Below are 15609 nucleotides of genomic sequence, written 5' to 3'. Positions count from 1 at the left end.
AAAAAGTAGGTTGCTTATGAGGTTTCAAGCTACTCAACACCACCTAGCAAAAGAACTTACCATTGGTACGCAATTCAAACTGTCCTGGAACTTTCTGAACAGACCTCATATTCATGCCTTTGAAGAATTTGGCTGGCTGTTTTGAAGTACTGCTGTTTCAAATGCTAGGAATGCTACTGGTAAATTGATTTCCCAACTCAGTCCTTGAGTTCTTTTGATAGGTCTGGTTTTCAGGCTACCATTACCAAATATATAGGAGATGCATTTACTTACGTTAGAGGAACCACCCCCCCCACCCAAGTTTCATTCACCTTCTTTGAAGATAGCCTGAAAACAAAATTGATCATTGAGTCTTCAGGACCAAGTCAGGATATGCTTCTTAATATCAAGCTTCATTGTATATTCCATTTTTCAAGATTTTGGAAAATATTAACAGAAAGATAAACCCTGTCTCTCAACTATCCTCAATAATATAATACAGAATGAGTCCCATGTTAGCTTTTTATAAATAAAATTAGATAGTGTTAATATCCCTCTTAGGCTACAAAAAAAGATATTTAAGTTGGGGGAAGATATCACAACTTGACTTTGCAGAGATGAATTTTTAAAGTTAATTTTCTTCTGTAATATGCTAAAGGTCTGACTGAGGCTCTGTTATAGGTTGAGGTTCTGATTGTCACCAGCAGTATCACATCTCCATTATTGTTCACTGCTGCTGGATATCTGTCTGTCAGCATCATAAGAACTGTGGACATCTTTAAAAGCTACCCGCCAAGCATTAAGGTAAGTGTTTATTTACTCTTTTTTACCTCCAGTAACTGGAGTTTATCTAATCTTTAGACATCTTTTGTTTGCCTAAACAGCATTTCCAAAATTAATTGTCAAAGAGCTACTGTATGTGCTGGCAAAGGAAACTATAGGAGCCATTGTGCTATGAAAAACTCCTTAGCCTTAGGTTTCTGCAAGACCTAATTCAATTAAAGAGGTATTTTCATGTCACTAAGCTGACCTAATTTCTCAGGATGTAGATCCATAAAATGTAGCTCTAGCTTCCCTGAAACAGAGAAAATAAGTTAACATTTAAACATTTTCATCATATGCCTGGAGCTTGCAGCTGAGTGTTGTGACTTGATAACCATTTAAGTCCCTGTAGAAACTAATATGAAGCTGCTGTGAGACGATGCAGTTCCCTAGTACATTCAGAAGCGGGGCTGATGCGTGTTAGATGCCCTAGACTCTCTAGACAAACCTCCCCTCTTGCCCCTCCACCCCTTAACATTCAGCCCTTCCTTCATCCCCTGTCCTACCTTGAGATTATAATGAACTATATATCATGGTCACCATACCACCTCTTTCCCGCCCAATCCTAAAATAAAAAGACTTCTGAAAATTAATTATAAAATAATTTTTAGTTATAATGGGTAATTCTGGAAAGACTGCCAAACTTTAGGCACTAGGTTGCTGCACATTAAGCATGAATTCTATATCGGCAATTGCACACAAAATTGCCAATATAGAAAAAAAAGAAGGCAGATAAAGACTAAATGGACTATCTAGTCTGCCTGTCCATGTCATTTATTATCCCTTTGTACTGCCAAGTTTGTTAGGTAGTCAGCAGTGAGCACTTCACACCAGATATAAGATAAGGCTAATTATGCTACTTTATTGGTTACATAAATTGCAGGGCAGTACTATACTGAGCACAGCTGATATAGACACAAATTGCAGGGCAGTGATATGCTAACTGCAGAGCAATATATACAAAGCACAAATAATTCAAAATAACATCACCAAGATTGATTTATGACATCACCATTCCTCACAACTGACTGGGGAATCCTTTCCAGGTAGTGAGAGACCGTGTCAACCAACCATGGGACTCCCTTTATAGCGTGCTGTTGGATTCTAAAGGAAAAGTCCCAGGATTGCCTCTTATATACTTTTTTCACACTACCTCTTGTCCTGTCTTACACACTTCATTTCTGCAGTAAGCAACAGGTGTTTCTCTTATCTCCCAGCTAGAATGTTAGTTCTTTCACATGCCCATGAGATTCCCACAAGCCTGCGCCTCGGAAATGCCATCTCCTATCACAGTATTCTGAGATTCACAGTTCTTCCTCACACACACCCCCAAATCCCAGCTTCTGGAAATGGCTGCATACCCTTCCTCTGTCTTAGAGATCCAATGTACTTGTCCCAAGCATTCTTAAATTCAGGTATATTTCTTATCTCTTTCACCTCCAATGGGAGGCCATTCCACGCTTTCCACCACCCTTTCCATGAAAAAGTATTTTCTGAGGTTACTTCTAAGTCTGTCCCCTTTCACTCCATCCTATGCCCCCTTATTCCAGAGCTTCCTTTCAATTGAAAGAGTCTCGTCTCCTGTGTATTTATGCCACATAGAGACATTTAAATACCTATCATTTCTACCCTTGCCCACCTTTCCTCCAAAGTACGCATATATTGAGATCTTTAAGTCTGCCTCATATGCCTTATGACGAATGAGGACAAACTTAAAGATCTCAATATGTATACTTCGGAGGAAAGGCGGGAGAGGGAAGACATCTAGTATGAAACATCTCTATCATAAGTTAACAGTTATGCTTCAATATGTAAGTGTGGCCACTTAAAGCCATGTCAATGGCTGTTGTAAATGACCCCGACTAAGGGCTCCTTTTACTAAGCTGCACTAGCGGTTTTAGCGCGCGCTAAACGATAATGCCACTGGGGTTAGCGTGTGCGGCAATTCAGTGCGCGCTAAAAACGCTAGCACACCTTAGTAAAAGGAGCCCTAAGTGTTGTAGTTGGTATATGAAATTGACAGTATTCTAGAATCTTAGTACATAAGTGCTAGGCACACCCCTCCCATGTACACGCCCCCTTACAGTTACACATTATAGCATGTGTGTGCTGTTTCTAGAATAGCAGCTAAGTATAGTTGGCACTAATTTGCAGTTATGCACCTAATCAGCGTCAACTAACTCCAGTTATCAATGATAATTGGTAATACCAATTAGTGTCTAATATATCAATAATTTACATTGTCATGCCTGTGCCCCAAAAGAGTGTAACAAGTGGTATACTCCCACTGAAAATTTATGGATAGGGGACTTATACATTTAGAGAATTAGAGAACATTTTTATAATAGGGAACCTGGTTTATGAAGGTAAGTACAGTAGGAGCCTACTTGTATAGACATATAAGCTCCTGTGTGTCTTTATAAAATAGTACAGGCCAAATAACTCCAAATAGCATGTCAAGAGACCCAGTGTTTCAATAAATATTATTAGTATATATGGTCTCTAAAGGTATATCCTCATGGATACTTTCTAAAGTTTATAAACCTCATTAGTGTCGGCTGTATGAAAACAAACTTTCTTCCATACAGACGAGTGACACGCTAACGGGGAGCATGAGCTGTATGGCATAAGGGGGACTTTCCTTGAGAAAGCCCGATTAGGGTGAAACATAGTTTCTATGTCGGAGTGCTGTCCCCACCCGCGTAGACTGAGATGAGTATGACTATTTATACTACATGAGTTAATAAAGAAAATTGAACTATCAATCTCAGCGTGTCACTCGTCTGTATGGAAGAAAGTTTGTTTTCATACAGCCGACACTAATGAGGTTTATAAACTTTAGAAAGTATCCATGAGGATATACCTTTAGAGACCATATATACTAATAATATTTATAAAATAGTAGCATAAGTAGCAGCAATTGTGCTACCTTGCAGGTCCAGCCACTTATACCTGCTCTTGAGAAAGTATAATTGTCTGCATCTAGATTATTCACATACATGTGTAAATTAACATATTCTATAATCTGTGTGTACTTGAGAACTCTGTCCATATTCTGCCTCCTTTACACAACTTCAAGCAAAAATATATAACATCATGTCATGGTGCGTACGTTTACACCAGTTGGTATAAGAGGCCATTTATGCGCAAAAAGACTATATACAATTACCTTCTTAGTAGCTGGCACTAAACATGCAAGTCCCTCTGAGTATCCAGCCCTTGGACTTCGCTTTTTCTAAAACCCCACTATCAGGATACACTAATTTGCCTTTTTCATGGTATCCAGATGCTTAACAAACCATCAACTTTCCTTTGTGCTCTAGGGCTCCTTTTACGAAGGTGCGCTTATGGTTTCATCGCATGCACTGGATTAGTGCGCGCTATAGCACGCACTAGCCGAAAATCTACCGCCTGCTCAAAAGGAGGCGGTAGCAGCTAGCACGCGTTAAAGCCCTAGCACACTTTCATAAAAGGAGCCCCTAGTTTGAAAGTTGCTATACCTTATTTCTAATTAGCTCCAGCAGACAGGTTTTGCTTTAAGCTGGAGTCCATCTCATGTTCTTTGGAAGGCCATACAGAACTTGAATTCCTCTTTTTTTATGAAACATGGATAAGGGAAGGTGAATTTAAAATATTTTCAGAAAAAAATTGCAACTCACTCTCAAGGGATGATTCAACAGTTGGAGAAAGTAACTTCCCTTGAACAGAAATGTGAAGAAGTACAGAGTTTAGGAGTGGTTTTAGTAAAATATAAGAATTTGGTTTATAGGAAGCTGGAGTATTTGGAAAACCAGTTGAGGAGAAATAATCTACATTTTTTTTAATTTTCCTAAGTCCCCATTGATATCTTCAGTGGACTTAGTAAAAGGATATTTTAAGATTCTCAAGATTCCAGAAGAAGCTTTTCCTCCAATTATTAGAGCTCAATATCTTGATAGGAGGAATACTGGGGAGTCTGAGAACTCCAGAAGGAATGATCCACTAGTAGATTTAACTGGTTTCCTTGAATCTTCTTTGGAGATAATAACTCAGAGACTGACTCTAATTGTTACATTTGCCCTTGAACTAGATCACAATAATATCTTACGTTTATACTTTCGCAATATATATGAGCAGTTTATGGGACCATCTATACGTATATTTCCTGATCTTTCACGAGAAACACCGAAAATGCGCCTGACATTTTTGGCTTTTAGGCCAAGAGTGGTTAATCTAGGGGCCAAATTTATCTTGAAATTTCCTTGTTTATGTGTGATTCTTTTAGAGGGGGTTTCTTATAATTTCTTTGATTCTAAACAGCTATTGGATTTCATTGTGGCTAGAGAGGAATTAGAAGTTACTGTATAATCCTTCTGAATTAGACAATCACTGTTAGTAAGTGGGTTGAGGTAGGGATATGGAAGTCTTTCTGAGAATTATTATTTTCTTAGATGCTACCCATTTTGAAATAATGTACTGGCTGTGAGTTATTGAATTCATTAAAAAAAAATTCTCTGTTTAGTTTGTAGATTGCTGAAAAGCAAAGGAAATGGATTCCTTAAACACTGTCTCCACTAGTACTGTTCTGGCAAGTGGATCCTATTTAGTAGATGCCCGAAACCTAGTGCATTGCAAAGTTGAATCCTGATGCTTATGTTAAAGCAATCTTTGATTCAAGGGTGATAATTGGAAGAGAGGAATACAGAATTTCAAGAAAGGGGGTTTATTTAAGTATTCTTCTGTTTGCTTATTTCCAGAAGTCTTATGATGTTCTCCTTTTACTGCTAATGTTGACACTGCTCATGCAAGCCTTTCTTACTGTTGCTACTGTCATATATGCTGTAAGCTACAAAACTGAAATGAAAATGTGTGACCCATCATGGACTACATCACCAGACAACAGGCAGCATCACCGAACAGTGAAGGTTAGTGAATAGCAGTAAGTTGAAACATGCAACACTTCTGGAATTTTTCTCTTGACGTCTAACACATTGGAAAGGGTTGAATGTTCTGGCCAAAAGCTTTGAATAACGAAGTTCCTGTAATTTTGAAAATTTATCTTCCTAATTGAAGCTTATGCTCTGAAGACAAATTACTGCTGGATGTGCCCTCTTGTAAAGTTATTATTAGGTTGTGCACTTATGGTTCCTCTATTTTTTATGTTCAAAATATGATTTTATGGAATGCTTTGTTGGTGGGAATTAAGTCAGCTGCTTAGTTTAGGAAACAGTTGAAAATCCATCCTGTGTATTAAAACTTTTTGGTAACCTTGAGATTTGGTATCTTGAGATTTTGTTTTTGATTCTTGTTTCAGTGAGGATTGTTTGTATAGTATGAATATGTAAGAATTTTATATATGTAAAATTATAACCTGCCTAGAATTGTGGGATAAAATGTTTTTTTAAAAAAATAAGAGAGCTCAATCTTTTACTATTACTAGCTATACTGTACTATCAGTTAGTTAAAAAAGCCTATCACAAAATGATGGGCAGACATGGCTTAAGTAAAGCATGCTGCTACAGCTGATCATCTGCATGCTGCTGCTTGCCAAACCCAGGAAGCTGGCTAATGCACTGTCCCAAACACTGGGGTGTCCGACCATACTACTGGCTCCTGGGCTACTGTCCTCAGACAGCTCTGACTGCAAGAAGACACACAGACCCTTGGCGTAGGAGTCTGTAGCTAGCAGGTATCTCTTTTCTCAGAGAACCATACCATACCATACATTTTCTTTTATATCGCAAGTTTTGGCAAGGATTCAATGTGGTTTACAATAAGATTTCTAATCAGTGATCATGGACAATGAGTTATAGACTGAAGAGGTAGAAGGTCTTTGCATTTCGAGCTATAGGTTCAAGAAAAGAGATGAGTCTTTAGCATTTTCCTAAAGTTGTGATATGTGCCTGATTGATGCAGGTGCTGTGGAGGCCATTCTAGATTTGGGACCCTTGGAATGCAAAGGTGGATTCATGTAATTTCTTTCAGAGTATGTGAAAAAGTGAGGGGAAGGGCACCTTAAAGCATTGCACTGGTCTCAAGTTGAGGATGGAGTTTGTAACAATGATGTCTATGATTAGTCCTCTGGAATTCTTCCCATAAATGGCTTTGTGGACTACACATGCAATTTTGTATTGCATTGTTTTTCTTATGGGCAGCCAGTGTAGTTCCCTTAGGAGTGAGGTAACTCTTTTGAATTTGCTTCACCAGAAGATTAGTCTGGCAGCCATGTTTTGGAGTAGCTGCAGTCTCTCGCATTCTTTATCGGTACTACCACAATACAAGGAGTTGCAGTAGTCTAAGTAAGGGGGCAGGACTGCCAGCCTAGCCAGCCTGCTCTAATGGTTAAGGTCGCTTGGAGATCATTCCCTTTATAGTGCAGCTTGCCCCAGATTTTGTCTGAGACAAGCGCAGGCTGTGTGGCCCCAGTCTTGAGGGCTGGAGTGGGGGCCGGTTGCATGGTTTCCTTCCCCTGTCAATGCATGAGGAAATGTAGTGGTGGAGATCTCAGTCCACCTTTCTGGCTGGCTGGAAACACAAAGAAGCAAGCATCTGTTATTTTATATGCTTGATTGAGTCATAGGTGGGCCACTGAGGGTTAAAGAGAGCCTTGAATTGAATGAACTAAAAATTCTACAGGAACATACCTTGAAATTCTACAGGAAACATACCTTGGAATCACTATGGGTAGAAATTCCTTGTGTAAAGGGAAAAAGGATAGTGATCTGCCTGACCAGAATGAACGGACAGATGCTGAAATGTTTTCAGAAATTAGTGAGGCCAACGAACTGGGTAACACAATAATGGTGATTTCAAATATCTTGATATTGACTGGACAAATGTAGCATCAGGGCAAACTAGGGAGATAAAATTCCTTGTTGAAATCAAGGACTGCTTTATGGAGCAGCTGGTATAGCAACCAAGAGGTGAAGCAATTCTAGACCTAGTTCTTAGTGGAGTCCATGAATTAGTGCGGGTGGCAATGGTGCTGGAGCCGCTTGATAACAGCAATCTTTACATAATCAGATTTGATATAATCCCTGGAATAAATTCACCCAGGAAATCCAATACAACAGCATTTAACTTTAAAAAAGGAGACTATGATAACATGAGAAGAATGGTAAAAAAGAAATGTAGAGGAGCAGCTGCAAAGGCAAAAAATTTACATCAGGCATGGATGTTATTCAAAAATACCATTCTGGAAGCCCAGACTAGATATATTCCATGTATTAAAAAAGGAGGAGGGAAGACCTAAAGGCAACCAGCATGGTTAACGAGTAAGGTGAAGGAAGCTATTAGAGCCAAAAGAGAATCCTTCAGAAAGTAGAAGAAGGATCTGATTGAAAATAATTGTAAACAGCAAAGAGACCTTGAAAAGAAGATTGCATTGGAAGCAAAAACACACAGTAAAATATTTTTAAGGTATATTAAATGTAAGAAGCTGGAAAGAGAATTGGTTGGACCGCTAGATGACCGAGGGATAAAAGGGACTCTCAGGGAAGATAAGGCCATAGCGGAGAGATTAAATGAATTAATTGCTTCGTTCTTCACCAAGGAAGATGTGGGGGAGTTACCAGTGCCGGAAATGGAATTCAATTCTGATTAGAGAAACTTAAACAAATCTCTGTTACACTGGAAGATGTAATGGGTCAGTTTGATAAACTGAACAGTAGCAAATCTCCTGGACTGGATGGTATATATCCCAGAGTGCTGATAGAATTGAAAAATTAACTTGCAGAGCTATTGTTAGAATTCTCCTCTAAAATACAACATAGTAACATAGAAACATAGAAAGATGACGGCAGAAAAGGGCTACATCCCATCAAGTCTGCCCACTCCACTGACCCACCTCATTAAGTCTGAGTGCTAATGACCTAGTTCCTTAACTCGACCCTCGTAGGGATCCCACGTGGATGTCCCATTTATTCTTAAAGTACTGCAAGACTGTTGGGTGGCCAACATGACATCAATTTTTAAAAAGGGTTCTAGAGGTCATCCAGGAAATTATAGACCAGTGATTCTGACACTGGTGCTGGGCAAAATGGTAGAGATTAATATAATGAATAAAATGATAGAATATATGCATATGCATGGATTAATGAGAGAAAGCCAACATGGATTTAGTCAATGGAAATCTTGCTTTACCAGTCTACTGCATTTCTTTGAAGGGATGAATAAACATTACATTACATTAGAGATTTCTATTCAGCCATTACCTTGCGGTTCAAGACGGATTACAAAAGATTTATGTAAGGGGGTTACAATGGAAGAACATTTGTCATTTGTCATATTGCTAAAGGTGAGCCAGTTGATATTGTGTATTTGGATTTTCAAAAGGCATTTGACAAAATACCTCATGAAAGACTTCTGAATTCATGAAAAAGTCATGGGATAGGAGATAATGGCCTATTATGGATTAAGAACTGGTTGAAAGAAAACAGAGAGAAGGTTTAAATGGTCAATATTTTCAATTGAGAAGGGTAAATAGTGGGGTTCCCCAGGGGTTTCTGATGGGACTGTTTTTTTTTTTTACATATTTATCAATGATCTAGAGATGGAAATAACTAGTGAGACAATTAAATTTGCTGATGACACAAAGTTGTTAAATTGCAAGAGGACCTTGTAAGACTGGGAGACTTGGCGTCAAAATGGCAGATAACGTTTAATGTGAGCAAGTGCAAAGTGATGCATGTGGGAAAGAGGAACCCAAACTATAGCTACATTATGCATGGTTCCACTTTAGGAGTTGCTGCCCAGGAAAAGGATCTAGGAGTCATCGTTGAAGATACGTTGAAACCCTCAGCTTAATGAGCGGCGGCTGCTAAGAAAGCAAATAGAATGTTAGGAATTATTAGGAAAGGACTGGAAAACAAAGATGAAAATGTTATAATGCTCTTGTATAGCTCTATAGTATAGCCACACCTTGAATACTGTGTGCAATTCTGGTCGCTGTATCTCAAAAAAGATGTAGCATAATTAGAAAAGGTATAGAGAAGGGCGATGAAAATGATAAAAGGGATGGACAACTTCTCTATGAGGAAAGGCCTAAGCAGCTAGGGCTCTTCAGCTTGGAAAAGAGACATCCTAGGGGTAATATGATAGAAGTCTATAAAATACTGAGTGGAGTGGAAAGGGTAGATGTAAATCATTTTGTTTACTCTTTCCAAAAATCCTAGAAATAGGGGGCATGCGATGAAGCTACTAAGTAATAGATTTAAAACAAACCGAAGAAAATATTTCTTCATACCACATGTAATTAAACTGGAATTTATTGCCAGAGAATATGGTGAAATCAGTTAGCAAAGCTGGGTTTAAAAAAGGTTTGGATAATTTCCTAAAAGAGAAGTCCATAGGCCATTATTGAGAAGGCTTGGGGAAATCCACTGCTTATTCCTAGGATAAGCAGCATAAAATCTGTTTCACTACTTGGGATCTAGCTAGATACTTGGGACATGGATTGGTCACTGTTGGAAACAGGATGCTGGACTTGATGGACCTTCGGTTTGTCCCAGTTTGGCAATTCTCATGTTATGTTCCGAGATGGACAAGAAATTACAACCGTAATATCAACTTAGCTGAAGAGCTTTACTCCCAGTTTGCTGAATCTGCTACCCAACGAAGAAAGATATACCGGTATATTAAATAGAATGTTGGGGGGGAGAGAGAGTGGTGAACCCTGAGGAACACCACATGGGTTTCTCCAATCTTCAGAATAGACATTATCCATTCGGACTCGGTAGGTACGTGACTTCAAAAATCCCTGGAATCGTGTAAGTAGAGAATAACATGGGGAAAATTTGTCCCTATCCCTGTCCCCGCCCCGTCTCCACGACCACTATCCCCGCCCTGTCCCCATGACTACTATCCCCGCAGCATCCATACAAGCATCAGTACTGCAATATTTAGCTTATTCCTTCCTTATAAATCAAAGTTATGGCTGCTGAACTAGAGAAAGAGATGCTCATCAGGCAGGGCTTTGCTTATAAATTTTTATCAACACAACTAATATACTACTTTATCCTAAAGCAAAAAAAAAAAGAAAAGAAAATAAATAGACATTTTTTTTTCTACCTCTTGTTGTCTGATTTCTGCTTTCCTCATCTTCTCCTCATATAATTCCTTCCATCCACTGTCTGCCTTCTCTCTCCCTTCCATCTCTCCCCCCATTGGTCTGGCACCCATCTTCTTCCCTCTGCTCCCCCCATAGACTGGCATCTCTCTTTCCCATTTCACTTCAGTGTCTTCTCCTAACTCTCTCTTCCCCAGTTACCTTCAGCGTCCTCTCCCCTCTGTCCCTTCCCCAGTTCCCTTTAGCATCTGTTCCTCTCCTCTCCACCCCACCTTCTCTCCCTCTCTCCCTTCCCTAGTTCCCTTCAGCGTCTATTCCTCTCGAACCCACCTTTCCATCCTCTCTCCCTCCCTTCCCCTTACCTTCACTGCGGGTGATTTTTAAATTTTCTTTCTAGGAGCAGCCAGAGCCTTGAAGTCATGTGTGGCTGCTGGAAAGATCTCCTCTGACGCAACCGGAAACCAGAGGAGACCTTTCTGGCAGCCACATGTGACTTCAAGGCTCAGACTCGGATGTGAAATGATGGACACTGCTGTCCACCTGCAATGTCCAAAACACTGATCTGTACACTAACTGTCCTCATCTGTCTGAGCTCGCATAGAGGCTGCCCAGATCTTACTAATCCTTGAAGTGAGGGCAATGGTCATAAGTAGTGCATTCCTGCTCACTTGTTCCCTCCCAGAGATTCTCCGAGCCCTGCCATAGAGTTGCTTCCTGAGCAGTACATCAGTGAGAACAACATGAAACAGAGAAGAGGATTAAAGGCCAGAAGTCTTTGAATTGGGAGGAGGGGGAGGGGGTCAATATTCAAAACCTATGTGTGGCCAGTGGCTGTGCCAGCTGCACAACACTTTTTATTTTATTAATTTCAGCCACTTACACAATATTGGCTGTTTAAGTTGTAAAAGGCCAAAGTTATCAGTTTTGATTTGGGTAGTCCCAGAACAGTGCTAAAAGATAGCTGACAAGTGGCAACATTGAGCTGCCCACTGGATAACTTTAAGTGCTATAAAAATACAAATTCTCTATATCCAAACACAGAACTTATACTCTGCCAAAATAACTCTTAATTAATTAATTCATAATAGGGAGCCCTCAGTTATTAGCATTCAGCAGTACGTATATTTGTTTATATGGAACTTTAAAACTTCCGCCTAATAACATCCCTGGGTGACTGGCATTAACACATAATAAGTGCTGCTATAATATCACTTAGTATGGGAAGCAAAAAAAGAGCTCTACTTGTTCTCAGGCTGCTGCTTCTGCTGAGAAACCCACTCCGGGGTGCACTGCTATCCAAACACTGCTCTAGGGCTTGACGAGGTGCCCCCACATGACTTCAAGGCTCCGGCTGCTCCGAGAAAGAAAATTTAAGAAATCGCCTGCCACGAAAGCAAGGGGAAGGGAGGGAGGGAGATGCCTAGATGTATGGCGGCGGCGATCGGACGGACTCCACCTTTCCTCCCTCCCTTCCCTCATGGCGGGCGATTTCTAAATTTTCTTTCTAGGAGCAGCCGGAGCCTTGCAGTCGCATGTGGCTGCCGTAAAGGTCTCCTCTGATACAACTTCTACATATTCCGGCTCCACTCTTCAGCTTGAGTTTTCAAGCAAAGTCCTTGGCATCATCATAGACTCCTCTCTCTCCTTCAATGACCACCTCAACTTCTTGGTAAAAAAATGTTTCTTTAGTCTTCATATGTTGAGGAAAGTGAGATCGTACTTTCATCATTCTCACTTCATCGTCCTTGTTCAATCCACCATCCTCTCTAGACTGGATTATTGCAACTCCATCTATTTAAGCCTAACTAAAAAAAAACTCCATAGACTTCAGCTAATCCAGAACGCCGCGGCCAAGCTTATTTTCGCAAAAGGCAAGTTTGACCACGTCTCCCCACTCCTGTCCAAACTTCACTGGCTCCCAGTTCACTCCAGAGTCCTCTTTAAATGTGCCTGTTTAGCCTTCAAGATCCTACATGGCATCCTCCCTCCCGTTATCCCACTCTTCTGGAATTCTTCTAGCCCTAATTCCACTAGATCCTCCCAAAAACTGAAACTATCATTCCCCTCTACAAAAGGTATATCCCGCGAAGGAAAACTAGGAACATCCCTTCCCTTTAGAACCACAGAACTCTGGAATAACCTCACATCCCCGCTCAGAGTTTCAAATTCCCTCCAATCCTTCCGCCAACACCTGAAAACTTGGCTCTTTTCAAAAATCTAACACTTCCCGCTTTTTGGTTCCCTATCCCTCTTTATCTTCCTAGCTCCTTTCCTATAACCCTTCATTGTAGCTCCTTTTCAACCTAACCCTGTAAACCGTGCCGAGCTCTACGCTTGTGGAGATGGCGCGGTATATAAACCTAAGGTTTAGTTTTAGTTTTAGCCTCAGCATCCTGTGACTCTGGGCAAGTCACCAGGACAAATAGGGAAGATGCTTGAAGTATCTAATATAATAAAACGCTAGGCCGCGCATGCGCACTCCCTATGTGTGCGCCGGTTTTCCGTGAGCTGTAGCGACCCGCATGTAGGAGTGCGCATGCGCACAAATTTCCCGAGATGGCTGTTGGCTTAGCGGCGGGTTGGAGACAGCGTCATTCCTCAGGACCCCCTCCCCTCCTTCTCTCCCTCCCAACCTGGGCAGAGGCGCAGCTGACAAACGTACCCGGGGCCGAAGGACCAAGGCTTTAACTGAGAGTTACGGGTATCTTGAACCAGCACTTCTGCTCCTCTTTCTCTGGCCATGAGGTGCAGGGATCAGATTAAATACATTACGGCAAGGCGAACAGGCCCATACCGAAGCTCCGACTTGAACTGCCAGTTGCCCGGCTCCCTTGCCTGAGTTATTTTTTCAGTTTAAAGGTGCCGCTGCGGCTCCTGTCACGAGCCGCATCTGCTTCAAAGAAGACTTCTAATGCAGGCGGGGATCATTAGAGGAGCCGCCGCGGCACCTTTAAACTGAAAAATAGCTCCGGCAAGGGAGTCAGCCAGATCACCACGGAAGCCACTCCCCCCCTCCCGCCCTCTCTCTGTCTGCAAAAAAAAAAAACTACAACAACCCCAACAATCGCTGGCATGTAGGGGGAAAGGGGAGCTTGCAACAATAAAAACTCCCGATGCCCGTGACTGTGACCCCCCCCCCCAAAGTAAACTACCCTGGAGCAAGGGGGGAGAGGGAGATCATTCCCATCTGTCCGAAGAAGGAACCGGCAGATTAGACGGTCAGCTGAGGGTAGGAGCAAGGGAATCAATCATGAGATGAGGGTGGAGGACAAGGAGGAAAATGATAGTTGGGTGGGGGCGGAATGAGATGCTTGATTGGGAGTTGGGGCCTGGATTGGTGAGCAGAAGAGATACATGGGATAGCCACTAGAGAGAGAGGCTTTGGGCTGGTGAGAGAAGCAGGCATTTGGAGTACAGGTAGGAGAGAGAGGTGCATGGATGGGGTGGCCCACCCCCACCTCAGCGAACGAGAGCTAAAGGAACCCCTCCCCTCCCCCGCCAGGAGTGTGCGGGCAACTGACTACAGCTGGATTGAGGAAAGGGCAAGGGATCCCTTAGCTGGCACCGCTGGAAGGCAGCTTCAGTGAGGGTCTGGGCAGGGAGAGCGACATAAAGAAAAAAAGATAGAAAGAAAGAAATAAAGATAGCGGGAGGGAGAAAGAAAGATATAAATAAATAAATAAACATAGGGCAGAGAGAGAGAGAGAGAGACAGAAAGAAAAAAGACGGGGCAGGGAGAGAGACAGAAAGAAAGGAAGAAAGAGACGGGGGGGGGGGGGCAGGAGAAAGACAGACAGACATCTATTCTAGCACCCGTTAATGTAACGGGCTTAAACACTAGTCTGTATATAAACTGCTTTGAGTGTGGTTGTTAAATTACAAATAAAGGTGGTATGCAAGTCCCAATTCCTTTCCTTCCTCTAGCTGGAGCCCTCCAGCTCTAGCATCCTACTGGTAGAGGAGACAGAGAACGAGATGTTGGAGTATGTGGGGGCGGCAGGAGAGATTTTTTTAAAAATGTATCTGTTGTATATTAATTCTGTATCCTGCTAACAAAGATTGTTGTCTTTTGTTTGCCTGTAGGTATCCAACAGCACAATGAAGGACTTTGATAAAGACAAAGCATGGAAGGCTGTTGTGGTACAGATGGCACAATAACATGGATGAAAGCAGACCAGCCAACACAAGAGCATACCTTAGAAATCAGAGCTTGGTTTCAAAGTTACTTTAGCTTTCTCTAGGCTGCCATGGGATCAAAGAGCAATATGATTTACATGCCTTTCACAGGCTCTAAAATATATGCCTTAGGTTCCCCCCCCCCAACCCCTTTTTGGCATTTATGTATGAAACCAGACAAGAACGTTGCTCGGTATTCATTCTGCTCCATAGAAAGTGTTTTGCTGCTTGTTTGTTGCACACCAGTGACATAGCAATCAAATGGAGTGGGGTGGGAAATTCTTTGCGTCCTCTAAGCAAGCAAGCTGCACCGGAAATGGGTTGGCGGAATCCCGTGGAGTCCGCGCCACCCACCTCCGGTGCCCTTCAAGAATTCAGCATAGCTGCACTTGCTATCTTCAAAAAGCCAAGAGTAGCGGTTCCTATAGGCTGCCCCTGGATGACCCCGAAGCCTTCCGTCTGACATGTTTTCTGTTAAGAGGGAAGGCTTCTGGGTCAGTTGCTGGCAGCATGTAGAAATCGCTGCCAGCAGTCTCTTGAAAAGGTAGGAGGGAGTAAAAAGAAATAGTGCAAGGGGGTGGGGTGGG

General features: G+C 41.7%; 1 protein-coding gene across 2 annotated transcripts in view; it reads left to right on the top strand.

Annotated features, from left to right (window-relative positions):
- Nucleotides 1-15311, top strand: part of MLC1 (modulator of VRAC current 1) — a 63741-nt gene extending 48430 nt beyond the window's left edge. For both annotated transcript variants that reach the window (XM_033959020.1, XM_033959021.1), the window contains exons 11-13: nucleotides 661-783; nucleotides 5538-5705; nucleotides 14930-15311. In XM_033959020.1, coding sequence (XP_033814911.1) covers nucleotides 661-783; nucleotides 5538-5705; nucleotides 14930-15004 — 366 coding nt within the window. In that variant the 3' untranslated portion in view covers nucleotides 15005-15311. The remainder of the gene's footprint in view (nucleotides 1-660; nucleotides 784-5537; nucleotides 5706-14929) is intronic.
- Nucleotides 15312-15609: the final 298 nt, after the last annotated feature.

The sequence above is a fragment of the Geotrypetes seraphini genome, chromosome 9 (genome assembly GCF_902459505.1).
Source record: "Geotrypetes seraphini chromosome 9, aGeoSer1.1, whole genome shotgun sequence".
Lineage (NCBI taxonomy): Eukaryota > Metazoa > Chordata > Amphibia > Gymnophiona > Dermophiidae > Geotrypetes > Geotrypetes seraphini.
Note: the sequence above shows the minus strand (reverse complement) of the source record. Positions and strands in the feature narration are given on the sequence as shown.